Source organism: Molothrus ater, chromosome 1 (genome assembly GCF_012460135.2).
Source record: "Molothrus ater isolate BHLD 08-10-18 breed brown headed cowbird chromosome 1, BPBGC_Mater_1.1, whole genome shotgun sequence".
NCBI classification, from domain to species: Eukaryota; Metazoa; Chordata; class Aves; order Passeriformes; family Icteridae; genus Molothrus; species Molothrus ater.
The window spans coordinates 5,024,695-5,041,022 of NC_050478.2; the positions used below are offsets into that span (position 1 = coordinate 5,024,695).

The following is a 16,328-nucleotide window of genomic DNA, read 5'->3' on the forward strand; positions in this document are numbered from 1 at the left end:
CTGCTGAGAAAACCCATCAAGGACCCTTCCAGGTACTGAAGGTAGCAATGTCTGTGTGCTGAGCATCAAAAACCAACCTGGGCATTAAACATCATTTTTGCAATATTACATGGATGGAAAAACCAAGCTAGGAGCTGGACAGTGCCAGTAAGTTTCACTGAAACAATCAGTAATTGGCCCAGAAAGGCAGGAAACCATGTGCCTGACGAGAAGGGGAGCATTTTGTGTGAGCATGCATTGTGTGCCTGGTGTGCCAAGGCTTTGGCAGTGCAACACCAGCCCCAGGATATCAGTGAAATGCAGGAGCCAGGAGAAAGCCTCCATTCTGCTGCAGAATCGATGGAGGAGGAGCGCCCTGCCTGCCCTGATCCGTGGTGTTTTACTGGAAGTCAAAAAATGCAGGAAACCCAGCTCTGGAATTTTTTTTTTCTCAGGGATTTTTTTTTTTTTCCTCAGGCTGCAGCCTTCCCACCTGAAAGACATCTGAAGTTTTTCCACTTCTCAGTCTCCCCTAAAGCCCAGTCCAGAGCGGAGGTGGATACACCAGGAAGCTGCTTTTCCACTTCATATTTCCACTAAAATTTCTTGTTATTACAAAAGAGCACTTGATTCAGCAGCACCACTTCACAGCTCTTTTATAAATAGAGGCATTGCCTCTGCCCTGAGGAGCTCACAGCCTACACGAGACAGGCAAAATTCAGAAAATCAGGAAAAAGAGGATGAGCAGAATGGATGAAAGAGGAGAAGGTGCTGCTTGGAAGTCTGAAGCTGGCTAAGGAATAAAAGCTTTGTGGAATGCAGCTCCATGTTTTCATCCCTCAGCAGACTCAGTTTGGAACAACCCACTAAATGAATGAGCGCAACAGCAACCCCTGACTTTTGAGAGACTCAAAATGCTGAGTTCATTAAAAAAAAAATTGCAAAATTTATGAGACCTGGAGTCTATGACTGAATGAGAGATCTGGGTTTAAAAATATGGAAATGCATTTTTCATGGCAGAGCTGGAAAACTAAAATGTAGCACTCATCTCTCTATGCTCACGTGGCCACTAGTGGTCTTGCCAGTGAACATTTTAATTTTGATCAAAGCCTGTGGTTATTCTTAAAGAACAAGGCACATTGTGGACCTAATCCTACCCCAGTGGTCTAAAGCAGTAAGAGTTTTAGCATTGCCTTCAGGGAGAGGATTTTCAGCCCAGAATAAGAGAATCCAAAAGATGGTTCTGAATTTAAAAGCATGTGGTAAAATTAAGTGTATAAGCCTCTTTTTGTAGTTGGTGCCTGGCTCAGATCCATTTTTAACATGCTGTTAGCTATCAGAAATACGACACTGGCTACCCGGGTGCCTGCTCTGGGGTAAAACCTGTTTTTAATTGCTATATAAACTCCTTTTATAACACGGTTAAAAGATCACAGAGACGGTTCCGAGCAGTAATTAAGGCATATTTAGCAAATATTAAAAATGGCTCAGCAGGGGAATGTTTAACACAGACAAGCAGGAAAACAAACAGCTTTTCAGTTGGAGGTTCTGCCTTATGACAGAGCTGTGGAGTGCTGTACAGCAGTGAGCGAGATGGGGCTGTGGGGCTTTTGTAGAACACAAAAAAAGAGTAAAGGAATGAGCTGGTGTCCTGCCTTAGAGCACGAGTGAAAGCACTGTGGTCAGACCATGCCTTTGGCAGTGGCCCTCCACAAAGCCTGGTTCACCAGAGGCATCTCAGGAATTTGCCCTAATAAACTAAAAATACATGTAACTGATGTTCTTTGACCCACAGAAGGGCCTGACATCCAGCCACAAGAACAGTGACCAGCAAAGGATGAAACCTGATACTCGGATTCCAAGTCGGTTCTCCTGATGGTTACAGTCCTGCATTGCAATAGTGAGATGCTGTTTCATCTCTTTTCATGCGAGAAAATAAAAATAATTCGCAAACTATAAACAATTTAAATGTATATATATTAGAGAGCGACATCAGCCTTTGTGAGTGCATGATGCCTTGTATTCCTCACTCTTTTAAATTTCAATTTCTTTTCCTCAATGACCACCAGATGTACTCCTGAGTGCATCCAGATAAAAAAAGCTCCGGGTGTGGACCTTAAACCGCAGGATGAGCGTGCAGGACACCTCCATGAGGATGTTGGACATATCCACGAACGCTGGAACTGCGGCGTGGAGCGGAGAATTGCCCATCCTCGGGGGCTGCGAGCATACCAAGGCCCCTGATCCCTCACACCCACACGCTATTTTTAAACACGGAATGCGCATCCTTCGAGCGCCCGGGCCGGGCCCCGCTCCTGCCGTGAGGGGATCCAGAGCCTGCGGGCAGGAGCGGGGCCCGGCCCCTCGGGCACAGGGACCCGGGAAACGCCAGCACAGGATTGACAGCCGCTCGACCAATAGGAGCAGCGGATCCGGCAGCAGCCAGCCAATCGTTACCCTCATTGCTCTTAAGCCGGCACCCGCTCCCGCCCTATGCCTGAGGGCGGGGACGATGCTCGCCGCCGCCATCTTGTGTGTGGCATCCCCGCCCTTTCCTTAGGGGCTCCTCCTCCGTCCTTCGCCTTGAAGTCCTCCCTTACCGGCCCGTCCCTTGAGGCCGGTGGGGATAACCGAGAAAACCGTGGCGTAGTCGCCTTCTGGTGGCGGGCGGGATGTTGCCACGCCACGCTCAAGATGGCGTCGGGCGGCGCCCCGCCGTGGCGGGCGGGGCGCACGCGGGTGACGTTAGCGCTCCGGGCATGGGCAGGTGCAGGAGGTGGCGGTGGCCGGAGTTGGGCCGGCGGTAGCGGCGGGAGAGGAGGAGGCGGAGGAGGAGGGGGCTCGGACTCGGCCGTGCTTCGGGGACAGCCGGGACACCGCAGCGCCTCCTCTCCGCTCCCTCGCCCCTCGGGGACGCTCCCCCTCGCGGCGCGGAGGGCGGCGGGCGCGGCGCGGCCATGGCCGAGGAGCCCAGCGCGCTGCCCTGGTCCATCAACAAGGATGACTACGAGCTGCAGGAGGTCATCGGTGAGCGGTCACTGGGGTTTGTGAGGGTGCAGGGTGCCCCTCGGATGTGGGGGTGCGAGTCCGCTGAGGAAAGGGGGGGTCCGATCCCCTTCAGCTGAGGGGGATTCTGTCACGCACCGCGCAAAGGAGTGGGACTGTGTGGCTTCCCCCTCCCTCAGCCATGTGAGGCTGTGAGAGAGTCCGTCCCCCCATACTGAGCTGTGTGAAGGTCTGGCGGGCCCCTCAGCTGAGGGGGGCGTCTGTCCCCCCTGTCTGAGGGGTGTGAGGGTCTGGGGTGCCCCTCAGCTGGAGGGGTCCCGTCGCACCATACCCCGTCACGGACTGGGACGGTGTGACCGCCCCCCCTCCAGCCACGTATGTAGGGAGGATGTGAGAGGCTCTGTCCCCCCGCCTTGCGGGGGACTCTGAGGGGCGTGAGGGTCTGTGGGACCCCTCTGCTGAGGCTGCTGCCCCTCCTCATCTGCGTGTGCGGCCCACGGAAGGGGATGTGGGTCTGCCCCATCCCAGACGGGGATTGTGGTGGTGGCGGGGACGCTCCCCTGGCAGGGGGCTCCTCCCTGGCCTCTGCCGGCTCCTCTGGGCAGGGTCTGGGTCCCCTCGGATCCTCGGACAGGATCCGCTTTGGGCGGCTTTGCTTCCCACCACGGTGCGGTCTGGGATGTGCTGGGGGTGAGGTTCGCTCAGCGGGAGTGAACTCCGGAGCTGGCGTGGACTGTCTCCTCCTAGGGCACCCCGGTTCATTTTGGGGCCATCGCACCTCTCAGCAGTTTCGGAGCCCCGCGCTGCTGCTTTGGTCCCTGCACGGAGGGTTTGGTAGAGCCGCCCAGCGAGCCTTTTACCCTGGGATTTCACTGCTGCCGTGCGTTTTCATTCATTGTCCTCAGCTCGAGGCCCCAGTCCTTGCTCTCTCCATTAAATGATTTTTTTTTTCCTTCTTCACTCTCTCTTGGCGTTAAGCTGCCCAGTTACCAAAGGCCTCCCGCTGTACTGATTTATTGGCTGTCTCGACCATTTTGTTGGGGTGTGTTTGAGGGATATATTGCTCTAGGGCGAGTGTGTGACACATAAGAGGTGGTGCCACAGGTGACTCTAAGGTCGGTGCCTCCCGTCTCGCCCTCCGGAGACTCGGAATGAAGCAGGAGAGTGGCAGGGCAGGCTCCCGGCCAAAGGATTTTAGGAACGAGGTTAATTCTTTGAGTAATCTTTGTGGAGTGCTTTAATTTGAAGTTTCTGGATGACGTAGCACTGTCATGCCCAGGCTTTCCATCTCTGCCTCGTGGGGAGGCTTGTTTTCTGTTGAGGGTTGGAGAGTTTGTGAAAATGCTGTTTCAAGAGATTAAATTCTTAGCATTGTTTAAAAGTAGGAAACTAAACTAAAGCTGTGGAGTGGGGGAAATCCTTCTGGAAATCCCTTTTACTCTGTGGGATCAGGCTTTGTCCTCTCCCTTTGCTCAGAGGCAGCAGCAGTGCTTTAGGAAGGAGACCAAGGGAAGATGTAATCCTACAGACCAACCCTTTAAATCTCCTCTGGAAAACGTGCCCTGGGGAGGAGGATGTTCAGCCTCCCTGAGGAGCAGGAGATACAGGTGTGGGGAGGAAGGGGGAGAACATGCCACCAGTTTCCTGGGGAAAGAGAACTGAATTTCTCATAGGAAATACTTCCTTTTCTTTTGAGAGCCTGTGTGAAGGGTGTTTTGTGGTGGCAAAAGGCAAGGATTTGGACCTGACTAATCAAGGGTAGGAGCAAATGCCTCTTTGTAGCTGGGGAGCGGGGTGGGATGGAACAAAAGGGAATGTAAATACACTTCTGCTCTTGGGAGAACTTGCTGCTGGAGATGCACATCCCACAGCCTCAGGGTACTGGGAGACACACAGAGATGTGTTGTCTCCTGTTAACTGACAGAACTCGGGGAGAAATCTGGAAAAAAAGTGTTGAATTTCTTCTGTATCTTCCCCGTCCCTCTGCAAGCTGAGTTTCTGGATGTCGCCTGCTGACTGAAAGGTTGTGTTGGCATTTTGGCATGTGATGGAGCGTACACTGAGATGTGTATATTGCAAACATATGGTTTCTCTTTTTAACTTTCCTGTCCCCTGCCCCCCCTTTGCTCCTTTCAAACACTGCTGTGTCTGCCAGCGGCCTGGATGGAGATGTGACGCAAGTTTCCTAGCACGTATATGATTTGTGGGACAAAATGTCACTGTGTTAACTGAGCTGGACTGCCTTGCCTCCTGCTTCATGTCTCCTGTAAACCTCAAGGGTTTTTTGGTTGGGTTTTTTTGGTTTTTTTTTTGAGCTCTCTTTATAACTGAAGAGCTGTAAAGGTTCTTCAGCACTGAACAAAGAGACGTTCTGATGTGGAAAGAGATGAACCTTGTAGCGGTGCTTTTAAAGGATTTAACTTGTTTCCTGATGAAAAAAACCCAACATTAGTCTTAAAATTTAGAGTAAACTTTGAGATTACCAGCTCAGCTGTTTTTTCACATGGAATAATGGAAATCCATTTGCAGTCCAGTTCTTTAATTTGTACTATTTTTGCCTGAAAATAGCCATATGTGGCTTTTATTGGATGTGGATGGTTCCATAGCACTCAAGTGCAGGAATAGAAAAAGCAAGTTTCCTACCTGCAAAGAGAACCTGTACTGGAAAACTGCTCCCCTGATTCTGGCTAATACTATATATAAATAAAAAAGGATTACTCAGCACTGGGGATGACTCATGCCATTATAAAGGTGTGGATTAATATCCTTGTTGATTATGCTTGGTTAGTGTTAATAACTGCTGAGTAGCCTCCTTAGGTTTAAATAACTTCTGCTATATACTGAATCGAGGAACTTTGATCAGAGGAGAATCTGATTTCATTTTACAAAAGGATAAAATGCAGGTGGGGTAGAGGAAGCAATTTAAAAAGCATTTCAGTGAAATGTACCCCCAGAGTAGCGAGAGTTCTGCAGGTGAACAGGGCCTCTGGAGATGCTGCAGTTTTTATCTAAAAAGCAGAATCTAGTCTGTGCCGTGGTTGTGAAGGTGGTTGGTCTTCTGAGCGTGGATTGCATATAAATTACTGCAGTCTTCTTTTTGAAGCCTGAAAAAATTTCGACCTCATGCTGCTTGTGCTGATCAGATACTCACACATTCAGGTTCCCCTGGATCTCACAATTCCTCTTGGAAATGCTGGTAGCAGGAGTGAAGTTGGTTGGAACTGGGTCATTCTCGTTTTGCTACTTTTTTGGAAAGATTGGAGCCGTGCTGACTGTGGCTGTTTGATTTAGGAGCATCCCCTCTGCTGCAAACAGCCCATGCCAGAAACAGGAGATAAATTAGTGGTGGGAGTGCTCCCAGGCTCTGCTCCTGTGCCCTCTCTCCCCTGACAGATTCCTTTGCAGCGATGAGGACAGTGCAGGCTGCATGAACAGATGTGGTGGGAGTTTCTTATCCCATCAGAAATCAAGGCTAAATTGAAAACTGAAGTCACCATTTTAGGAATGATTAGTTTTTTTAATGACTGTGGTTCAAGTAGCTTTTAGTTGGGTTTTGCATGTGATAATGTTGATCTTTTGGGGCTGACAATTAGATTTCTATCTGTGTTTATCCCAGCCCTGTGTGGGAGAACTTTTTTTTTGTGGGTAGAGAGGAACTTCTTAGAATTAAGGTGTCTGCTCTCCCAAATTTTATCAAGATGTCCATGCTCTTCTGTCTGGTGCTTGTGTAGGAGTCTTGAGCAGAGAAATCACAGCTGTTGAAAAAGAGCAGCCTGGAGGTGCTGGCCAGGAGCAGTCAGGGTCTTTGGATATAAAAATCAGGCTGGAATGGGAGGCTCTTGTCCAATGATAACTTCAGGGCTTGGGTTTTTTTTGTTTTGTTTTTTTTGTTTTTTTGGTTTTTTTTTTTGGAGTGTGGTGTTCATTGCTAGCTGTGGTGCCTGTGCTGGCTGCAGCCAGTTTCACACGCCTGATATTTAAAACCCATTCAAGAAAAATGTTACACTGTACAAAATAGAACTGCCTGAGCTCTAAATGGAGTGTTTAGGATTCAGTCTTGGTGCCATATGTTTTGTTTTAGCATTTCCTCATGGATTCCCACTCCTCCCCCCCAGCTTTGCTGAGCAAAATTGATTCCTATACTGTATTCCCAGTACTCAGTCTTCAAATGAATTAACCAGCCTTTCTTTGTGTGCTCATTTTTTCCACATGAAGTTGGTGGAAAAGCTTTAATTTAATGTAACATTTAACATAATATAAAACAACTAACTTTGGACAATTGTAGATAAATTAAAAAATGAGTGGTCATTCATAGTACTTGGTCTGCTTGGGAATTGAAGTGGGAGATGCTCAGTACCAGTTTTCCTGCTGCTTGGATGTAGACAAATATATCTCGTGTGATCCTGAGTGCAACAGAATAGCCAAGCTACTCCTGATCCAGGCTACCTTTCCTCTGGATACTTGACACATCTCATCTCTTTAAGATCTTTGATACCATTGCCCTGCTGCAATTAGAGCTGAACTAAGTCACTTTTCATCTCTGGGGAAGTGGAAGCAAAAGGTGTTTGGTTGTGCACGTGCCTTTTTTTAGTGCCCCTGTTGTCTGTGTCCTGATAGAAAGGAGGATAAAATGCACAAGGAACCAAATTAGGGCTTACAAAGCCAAGCAGTGATGAAGGAGGCTGGCTGGGAAGAATATGTGGTTGTTAGCCTTGCCTGCTGCTTGGAGGGGAGAGCAGAGACTGATCCTGCTGCTTTCAGCTATTCTGGGGTATTAAGGAAGAAAACAACACGCAGGGTGCTTCATGTGGAAGAGTTCACACTTTCCTGGGCTTGGTTTCTATGTAGCAGTTGCTTCCAGTACTGTTAGGTACCTGGACCCATTAATGTTTAACACTTCCATTTCTCAAGAATCCATCCAAATAGCTCCAGTTTAATGCAAATATCTTGGCTGGTGCTGGGGAGTGTGGCTGTGCTGTGCTCCTGAGCACACCTGAGGGAAGGGGTGTACATGCTGCCTGACAAATGCATGCCTAGGAGGCTTCTTGCTTCTGCAGCTGATGAAATCTTGAAGAGGATCAACTCTTCCCCAGAACCTTTGTCTATTTAAACTTGGCAGCATCTCTTTTCTTTCTGAGTGTGAGCAGCATGCCCACTAAGGCAGAGTCTGGAGATGTAATCTTTTAATAAAAGATGGAGCTCTTTAAAATGATGGCAATAACACTTATTGCTAATTGTATTAGTGCGTTGCAACAAACTGTGTCTTGGTCAGATTTTCTTGGAAGATTTCCCCAAAAATGGACAATATCCATCATAAATCTTTGCAGCCATAAATTTAGCTGTGGACATGCTAATGGAGTGCTTGTAAATTTGGTATTATTAAACTTTCTTAATAGGGAGAGACAGACTTGAGGGCTTTGTGGGTGTAAAAGAATAGCTGTTGGAGCAGTGGAATTTGGCATTGCAAAATCTTTGAAATATCAGGATGCTGGGGCTTTCCAGACAAGTTCAGCCTATTATCCTGCCTTCCCTTCAGAATCAAACAACTGAGATGCAGATATGAAGGACTTGGCTCTCCAAGTTGCTGCAGTTTCCTGTGACTTCACCTAAGGGAGTTGAGCCTTGACGTTTCTAAAAACCACGTGGAACTGCGTCTCTCTTCCTGGCAGGCCCACGGGAAAGCCTTGGAGACAGGGCTAGGTCCCTGGCTGACAGGCAGGCCAGGCTCTTAACAGAAGCTCATGGCTCCTGGTGTGTGAGAAGAGATGGGCTCCCTCTGGTAGGAAAACAATGCACATACTGATGAAGGGAGCCAGACTGTGAGCAAAACCCAGCTTGTCTGGCTTGAGTAAGGCAAGATCACTTCAGCAAATGGTGTAACTGCGGCTGAGTGGCAGCAGGGATTCAGGTGCCTGAGTGGCAGCGAGTGAGAATTTCTTGTGTCCCTCGTGTGCGTGAACATAAATGAAGGGACTGACCTTAGTGTGGGGTTCTGTCAGCCCTAAGTTTGATGCCTTAACTTGTCTGAGCATGTTGCTTGCCTTGAAACACTGCTCATGAGTGGGGTTTTCATGTTAATCAGCACAGCCTACATATTTCTTGGTTTTAACTATATTAGGTGGTCCTGTCACAGTGTAGAAGCAGGTAGAGATTTGTGGTGATACAAATGCACAAATGAAAAATCCAGTACTTCTTTTCACAACTGCTCAACAGCTGCAACAACCAGCAAAGTTTTTTTTCCAAGTCCTTTCACCACTCCCTGAGGTTCTTAAAGATTATTATTTCCTGGTGTGCACCACTGCACACAGAATTCTTGTTTAATGTGATTTTTCTTGTAATGAAGAGAAATTCCATCCTGGAAAAAATATTTGGTTATGTATCAACCTCCATCAAACTGGAGTCCAATGTGCCTTGCCAGGATTTCTGAGGCCACTTTGGTTCTACACACTGCTAAGTCTGCAGGGGATGATTCTCTTCCACTCTTAAAGGCTTCAAGATCCCATCTGTGAATGAAGTGCAGAATAAATTCAGAGCACTGATTCACTTTCTCACCAAATTACCATATTAGGCAAATCTTCCTTTCACCTCCCATCCCTTACAGTTTTATACAGCTTGTGCTGCATGCTTGTGAAACGACACCTTCAAAGTCTGATAACTCAGTCAAATTAAAATGCATTTGTGAGGGAATACAAAAAAGTTTTTCTGAATGAGGTTTTAATTTTTTGCCAGATTTCAATTTTCTGCTCCAACTGCCTTGTCTTGAGAGTTTGGGGCGAGGGAGAGAAACAAAATTAATGTTTTCTTTCATTTCACTGTTCCATGCTAGGCTGACTTTATAGCATTCTCCCAATGGATATTTCCTTTGGGCAGGAAATGAGCCTATGTAAATTCATTCTGGAAAGAAAAGGTACAAGCAGCTGTTAAGGAATAGTGTGAATTGAAATCCTTCAGTGATCATCTCTTACTGTAGTAAACTCTCCTTGGGTTTTGCCAGAGTTTTACTGTTTTATAGTCATGAATGGTAATTTAAGGACAAACTTTACTCTTATTGCTAGCACCTTGCTATTAATAAACCTGTGTGGGAGGATGCTGTTCCCACTTCATCCATCCACAGAGTTGAATTAAGTTAAAACTGCAGAGTGAAAATTTGACCTTGAGTACCCACCTCACTTCTGGTGAGATCTGAGTGAGCACGTGGCTTGTCCAGCAGTATCCTCTGCTGGCTTGTTGTGTGGAAGAATTGAAGCTGGCTTTTGCCTTAGAGCAGAGCTAATTGACAAATTTTACAGTTCATTACAGGGGAGGGTGTTGTTGGGTAGGAAAATGTCTAAAAAAACTCTGTGTGAATGTGGAATTTTGTTGAGGTACTTGTGGCAGGGTGTGAGATTATTGCATCTTGGGGCAGTTCAACATATGTTTTGTAAAACTGATGGTTTACTAAATATTGGATGAAAGCTCCATAGTTACTGTTGGACAGGTTGTGCATTTTCAATTTTGATTCTCTCTGAGCTAGGCTCTTGTTCATTTTCACTCTTCAGGGGATTTTAAGTCCATTTCCTTAAGTTCTGGGGTTCATTCCAGCTTTTCTGAAAAGGAAGCCTTGAAAACAGTGCAGAGGCTATTGGAAAATGATGGTGTTTGAAAAGTGAGAGAGCACAATAATGGCTGTGGGATGGAGAGCACTTACAGAATATTTTTCTTAGCGAAATTATGGGCTCGGCTGTGCTCTGAGCTGATACCTGTTGAGGTAAGTGGGGCACTGAAACTGCAGCTGGGAATTTCAGGCTGTCTCCAGCTTCAGGCAGGCAACACAGTACTAGGTTATCTGGATGTCTTGAAAATTCATCAATTCAAGACCATGTTCTTGTTGTGGAGTAAACACCTTTCCTGCAAAATCCACGGAGATGCATTTAATGATGTCAATTTTCAGAGCAAAACCAGAAAGCTCTTGTCACTTTGCCGAGACACAGCCAGTGAGGACTCCCAGGGTGGTGGAGTTCAGTCCCCTGCTCTGGCTGATGCCAAACTGTATAATCCCTATACGGAATTAATGAATGCTTGTGCTGGAAATGGCACATGGGGGAATTACTGACACACGTCCTATTAAACACTCAAACCTCCCTGTGACCCTGTCACTGCTGGGTGAAACAGCTGCTTAATGGATTCCCCACGACAGTGGGAAGTAACAATGCCTTGTCTTTCACAGCACGTGGCTGAGGCTTGGTGGTTTTCTTACCCTACTTGCTTTATGTTCAGGCTGTGTCTGCAAGGACAGTTCCCTCTGAAGGTGCAGGAAAGCTCAACCTTGGTATTTGTGCTGTCTCCAAACATAAAAGGTGTTGATACAAAAGTCTCCAGGTTGTGATTCCTCAAGATTTACCAATGGAAATGGAGTTCTTTGGAAACTTGATGTGTTATGTCTTTAGTTCCTAGGCCACTTTGTGACCCTTTCTATCTCTCACCATGTGAAGTTGTTATAAAATCGTAGAGTCATGGGATCGTTCAGATTGGAAAAAACTTTTTCCATCATCAAGTCCAGTCAATTACCCTGCACCATTGTGGTCACCACTAAACCCTGTCCCCAGGTACCACATCCAGCGTTTTTTGAACACTCCCAGGCATGGTGATTCCACCACTTTCCTGGGCAGCCTGTTCCAATGCCTGACTGCCCTTTCAATGAAGGTGCTTTTCCTAATATCTGATATAAACCTCCCGTGGTGCAGCTTAAGGCCATTTCCTCTCATGCTCTCACTTGTTACCTGGGAGAAGAGACTGACTCCCACCTTGCTACAGCCTCCTTTCAGAGAGTTCTAGAGGACAGTGAGGTCCCCCCAGGAGCAGCAAGCAAGTTGAAAGGTGAAGCCATAAGTTCCATCTTTCATTAAAGTAAAGATAATCATTGAGGATGCCAATTGCTGTCTAATAAATAGCTTGGTATTAACAGCTAATAAATACCTTGGTATTGACTTGCAGCAAACTATACTTCACTGGAAAAAGCATCTTGAGCATGAACAGGTTTCCTGTTGAACAACTCACCAATGCATATCTTATTTGAACAGCTGAGAAGCCTGATGAACTGGCAAGCTCAGCTCAGTTATTTGTCCAGACCCTAAGGCTCAGGATAGTTCTCATTACTCTTGGTTAAAGAATGTAATTTTTAACTAGTGGGCTAATCTTTTGTGCTGAATGGACTAAGAGATGCAGAAAATCTTTACTAGATCAAGATATTTGCTGAAAAGAAAGGATAATAGCCTTTGAGAGAGGGTATATCTGATACTTAAAAGCTTATTTACCTAAAATAACCACGGTACTATCAAACATCTGCACTGTAAGCAGACAGATTGTTCTGTTAAGTGGAAACATGGCCAAATAAAATATCCTCTACAGCTGACAATTACATTTGAGACAGAGTTCAGAGATAAAAATTGGGAGGGAAGAAAGGAGAACACTGGCTTGGCTACTGTACCAGTGCTGTGTTTTGAGCCTTGGTAATACCTGATGACAGCCAGCATGATATTTACATTGCTGCATATACCATAAAGGCAACTGACAGTGATTAAAAGGGAAGGATGAACTTTCTCCACTAAAGTTGCTGTGTTTGGAAATGAGATGTTTGAGCCTGCTTTCCATCGTGTAGAATTAGCACTGCATAGCTGCAGTGCCCTTTAAATTAGCCAGAGATGTTGGCACAAAATCAAATAAATATAATTGGTTTCAAACTAAAAATCTAATTTAGGCATGCTAATAGCATCTTAAGTAAATGTGGCAGGTCACGCAGGACTTGTGTAACTGGCCCTTGGAGCTTACTGTACTTACTGCCAGGGGGAGAATGGGCTCTGAGGTGTTCCCCAAATCACCTGGGTACCTTGGACAGCTGGAGGCTGTTTTATCAAAGGCATGATGGGAATGGCTGCTAGTCTGGACTTATTTGGGATATCCTGAGGGCTGCGGGGGTCAGGCACAGAGCCAAGAGCAGCACCCTCTGCCACCCTCTCTCCCGTGCTCTGGTGTTTGCAGTGGAAATTTTGGAGCAATGTCAGATGGGCTGATGCTCCTCCCTGGCAATCCTCTCTGCTGGTACCTTCTGTGGCCAGTGGCTTTTCCCCTGCTCTTTGTCCTCCTTGCTGGTCCTGCTCTGGTTGGAGTCTGGTGCTGGGGGCTGCAGCTCTCTCACAGGGAGGCAGTGGAAGGCTCGCCTTGGCTGCGTGTGCGCGGGCTGGTGGCTGCAGATGAGCTCAAACAGCAAAGCGACCCGGTGACAACTTTGTCACATATCTTGCTGACATGCTTTGCATGGCCAACACTATTCCTCTCCCTGTGTTCCAGTCCTGGCCTGTTTTATATTGACAGGCTGACCATTTTCTCTCCAAACCTGTCACTTCCCTGCTTAGTCTGTGAGGATTCTTAACCGGAATGTTTGCTGAAGGTGGGAAACAGACGACATTTTTCTGTGTTCAGGGCCTAAGAGATACTGAAAGATTTGTGAGAGAACAATGCAGTGTGGGGTGGGGTGAAGATTTCCATAAGACTCCCCTTCCTTTCTGCAGAAACCTTGGCATTGAGTCATTTAGATTACAGTACCTAACCTCTCTCCAGCTTAGAAATGAATGCCATTTATTTATTTATAGTGTAGAGTTCAGTGGGGCCATGGGGAGATGTACCTAGCTTGGGGTATTGCCCATCAGTTGCTGATGGCTCTGAAAATAATACTGGACTTCTTACAAGTGATTGGATTTGAGTTTATATTCCTTCCTCTGAGTCTGAGACGTGAATTAAAGACTTGGGCAACAGGTCTGCAGCATTGAGTGTTTCTGTATTGATGGACCACTGGAGGGGAAGCATGTTTTAAAAGTGCTGGCAGCACTGTGTGATCTTTGCTGGCTTATCATCCTTCTCCACTGTACATGGAGCACTAGGAATCTTGAGGAATACATTGTCTTACATGGGCAGAAACCTCTGAGCTCTGGACATGGTGTGTGGTTTTCAGTGGTATTCTCAACTGTGAGAGCCCTTGTCAAGATGGTGAATAACTCACTGTCAGCAAGTTTATGTGCTGTTCAAATGTTTTGGCTATATTTCTAATTGGCCAGCAGACTTTCAGAATATGCTTCTCCTTATTCTCTGAAATTCTTTGAGCATGCTTGATTAATGCTGGAATATCAGTTGTCTGTTGGACACTGCAGATGCTGACATAAATTGAGCAAAGGCTCTCAATATTTGAGAAAGACACATAATGGTGTCTTAATAACAGAAATCCCTTGTATTGTACTATTTGAAATCTTTGGCCTCACAACTTGCACAGAATCTCAAACTACTTGAGTTCTGGATATACTGGAATAAATGATCGGAGAGGTTTGCAAAGCTATACACCTGCGATTTAAATGAAACAAACAGGAACTCAGGAGTGAAAACTGCTTTTTCCTATTCCTCTTCCAGTTCTTCAGTAGAAGGTCTGTAGTCATCAGATGTGCTGGTGTGAAATGGAAGTCACTTGTATTTAAGTCTTAATTCTCTGCCTGGACTTGTTACCTCCCCATCCTTGCCTTTCTCAGGTGTTGTCCAGCACATGCCCTGTGTCTCACTGTACCTGCAGCCACCTCTGGCTTGAACCCAGCTGAGTGTTCCCTGCACTGGGCTGTGCTCAAGGTGAGCCTGAACCACACATGAACCTGCTGCATGCACTGATGTGAGTTGGGCTGGGCTGAAGGGCAGGGTGACATTTTGACATTGACCACACGGAAATGCAAAGTTTTAAAATGATTTATTTAAATCATGGTTGAGCTGTTGTTCCTAAAGCCTTTGCATCAGAAATATGAGGGTAGCCAGTGCCTTGTAAATGTGAGAGTTCAGCTCTTAAGCTGCCTGCAGGGCTGTAGCAGGCACGTAGTGCAGGTCCTCATATGTAGTGTGTACTTTTGCTGTGATATGTGGTCTGTGGGGATGGCTGGTTTTCCTCCATCCCCCATATAGGCTTTAAATTTGGCTCCCTCACAACTTTCCAGTTAAATCTGCTTTCACTTTCTGCCTTTGCCTATGCTTCTCTGATTTATTTCTTTCCTGCACTGTATTAGCAAGTGTTTCTCTCCCTCTTCTCTACACAGTATCTCTCCATCTCTGCTGTTGGTCAAACACTGCCTGACTTGAGTTCAGAGAGGGTGCACCAAGTTAAACCTGGCCTCTTAAACCCTCTGCCAGGGCTTAAACTAGGCAATTGTACTGTGGATATGTCATCCTTCAGCTTGTAAAGAAATGTAAAGCCCTGGTTCTTCTCTCAATAGGCAATACTATTGTCAGTAAATTTGTATTGGGAATGAATCATGGAGAGGTGTCTGGGAGTGAGGGTGGCTGTGTTGGTGCAGCTCTGGGAGCTTCCTGGGGGTAGGTGCATGTCTGCGCTCCCATGTTGCTGTGGCAGGGGAGCTCTGCTCACGCCTTCGCTTTTGTAACTTTTTTGTGTTTTGGCCATGGATTATTGCTCTGCTGCTGCTTCAGTTTACCACAGGCCTCCCAACCAGAGAACAAACCCAGCTGAATTCTCCCTTTCTGGTTTTGCTGCTGTTCCCAGTGTCTCTAACAGCAGTACTCAGAGCCAGCTTGCTGTTTGAGCTCACTCTGAGCAGTGCTAGAAGCACCCAAGTGATCCTCCTGCTGATAAGGGGCTTTAACTCCACTCCTAGAATTGTTAACACTCTTCCTGCAGTCCCATGCTCAGTAGATGATACTTTGCTGTGAAAACATTTTCCTCCCCACAGGTAAGCAGACTTTTTGCCCCCTCTGTGGCAATACTAGGAGTATGTCAGAGTCCTGTTATGAATTCCCTTTGGTTTTATGAATGTTATTTGGAGCTGTTATTGTAGATGGTATCTTCCATTTTGTAGTAAGAATGTGGCATGTAGTGGGGAGATGGCTTGAAAAACATATTCAAGGACCATTAACATTGCATTACTTCACTCTTCCTGAATCGTGGGGTTTGTGCCAGCAAGACTTTGACATCCAATGGACTCTTGTTACCAAGTCCTGCTTGGGGAAAGGAGTATTCCCACCCCCTGCTGTGTTGGCTGGAAATTCGAGAGTAGGCTTTTTTTTTTTTTTCCCTAGCTTGTTTTTAGAAGCAGTTAATTCTTTGCAAGAGGATTCTTCTCACATGAGGGGTATAAAATAGAGGCATCACTTTGCCTTCATAGGAAATGGACCAAACAATGCAAAATCGGTCTGAATTTGCAATCCAGTATTTAATTTCTGGTTTAATTAGATGTGTATTTGTGCTCTGTAAGAATGCATAAGAACTTCTATTCCCCATCTTGTAGCTTCTTGTTTTATTGCTGTATTGTCCTTGGAATGAG

At 46.4% G+C, this 16,328-nt stretch overlaps 1 protein-coding gene across 1 annotated transcript in view; it reads left to right on the top strand.

The window, feature by feature from the left end:
- The first annotated feature begins 2,798 nt into the window (after positions 1-2,798).
- The window catches only part of OXSR1 (oxidative stress responsive kinase 1), an 88,139-nt gene continuing 74,609 nt past the window's right edge, over positions 2,799-16,328 (top strand). The window contains exon 1 of the mRNA XM_036406894.2: positions 2,799-3,006. Within this exon, the coding sequence (XP_036262787.1) occupies positions 2,937-3,006 (70 nt within the window). The 5' untranslated portion in view covers positions 2,799-2,936. The remainder of the gene's footprint in view (positions 3,007-16,328) is intronic.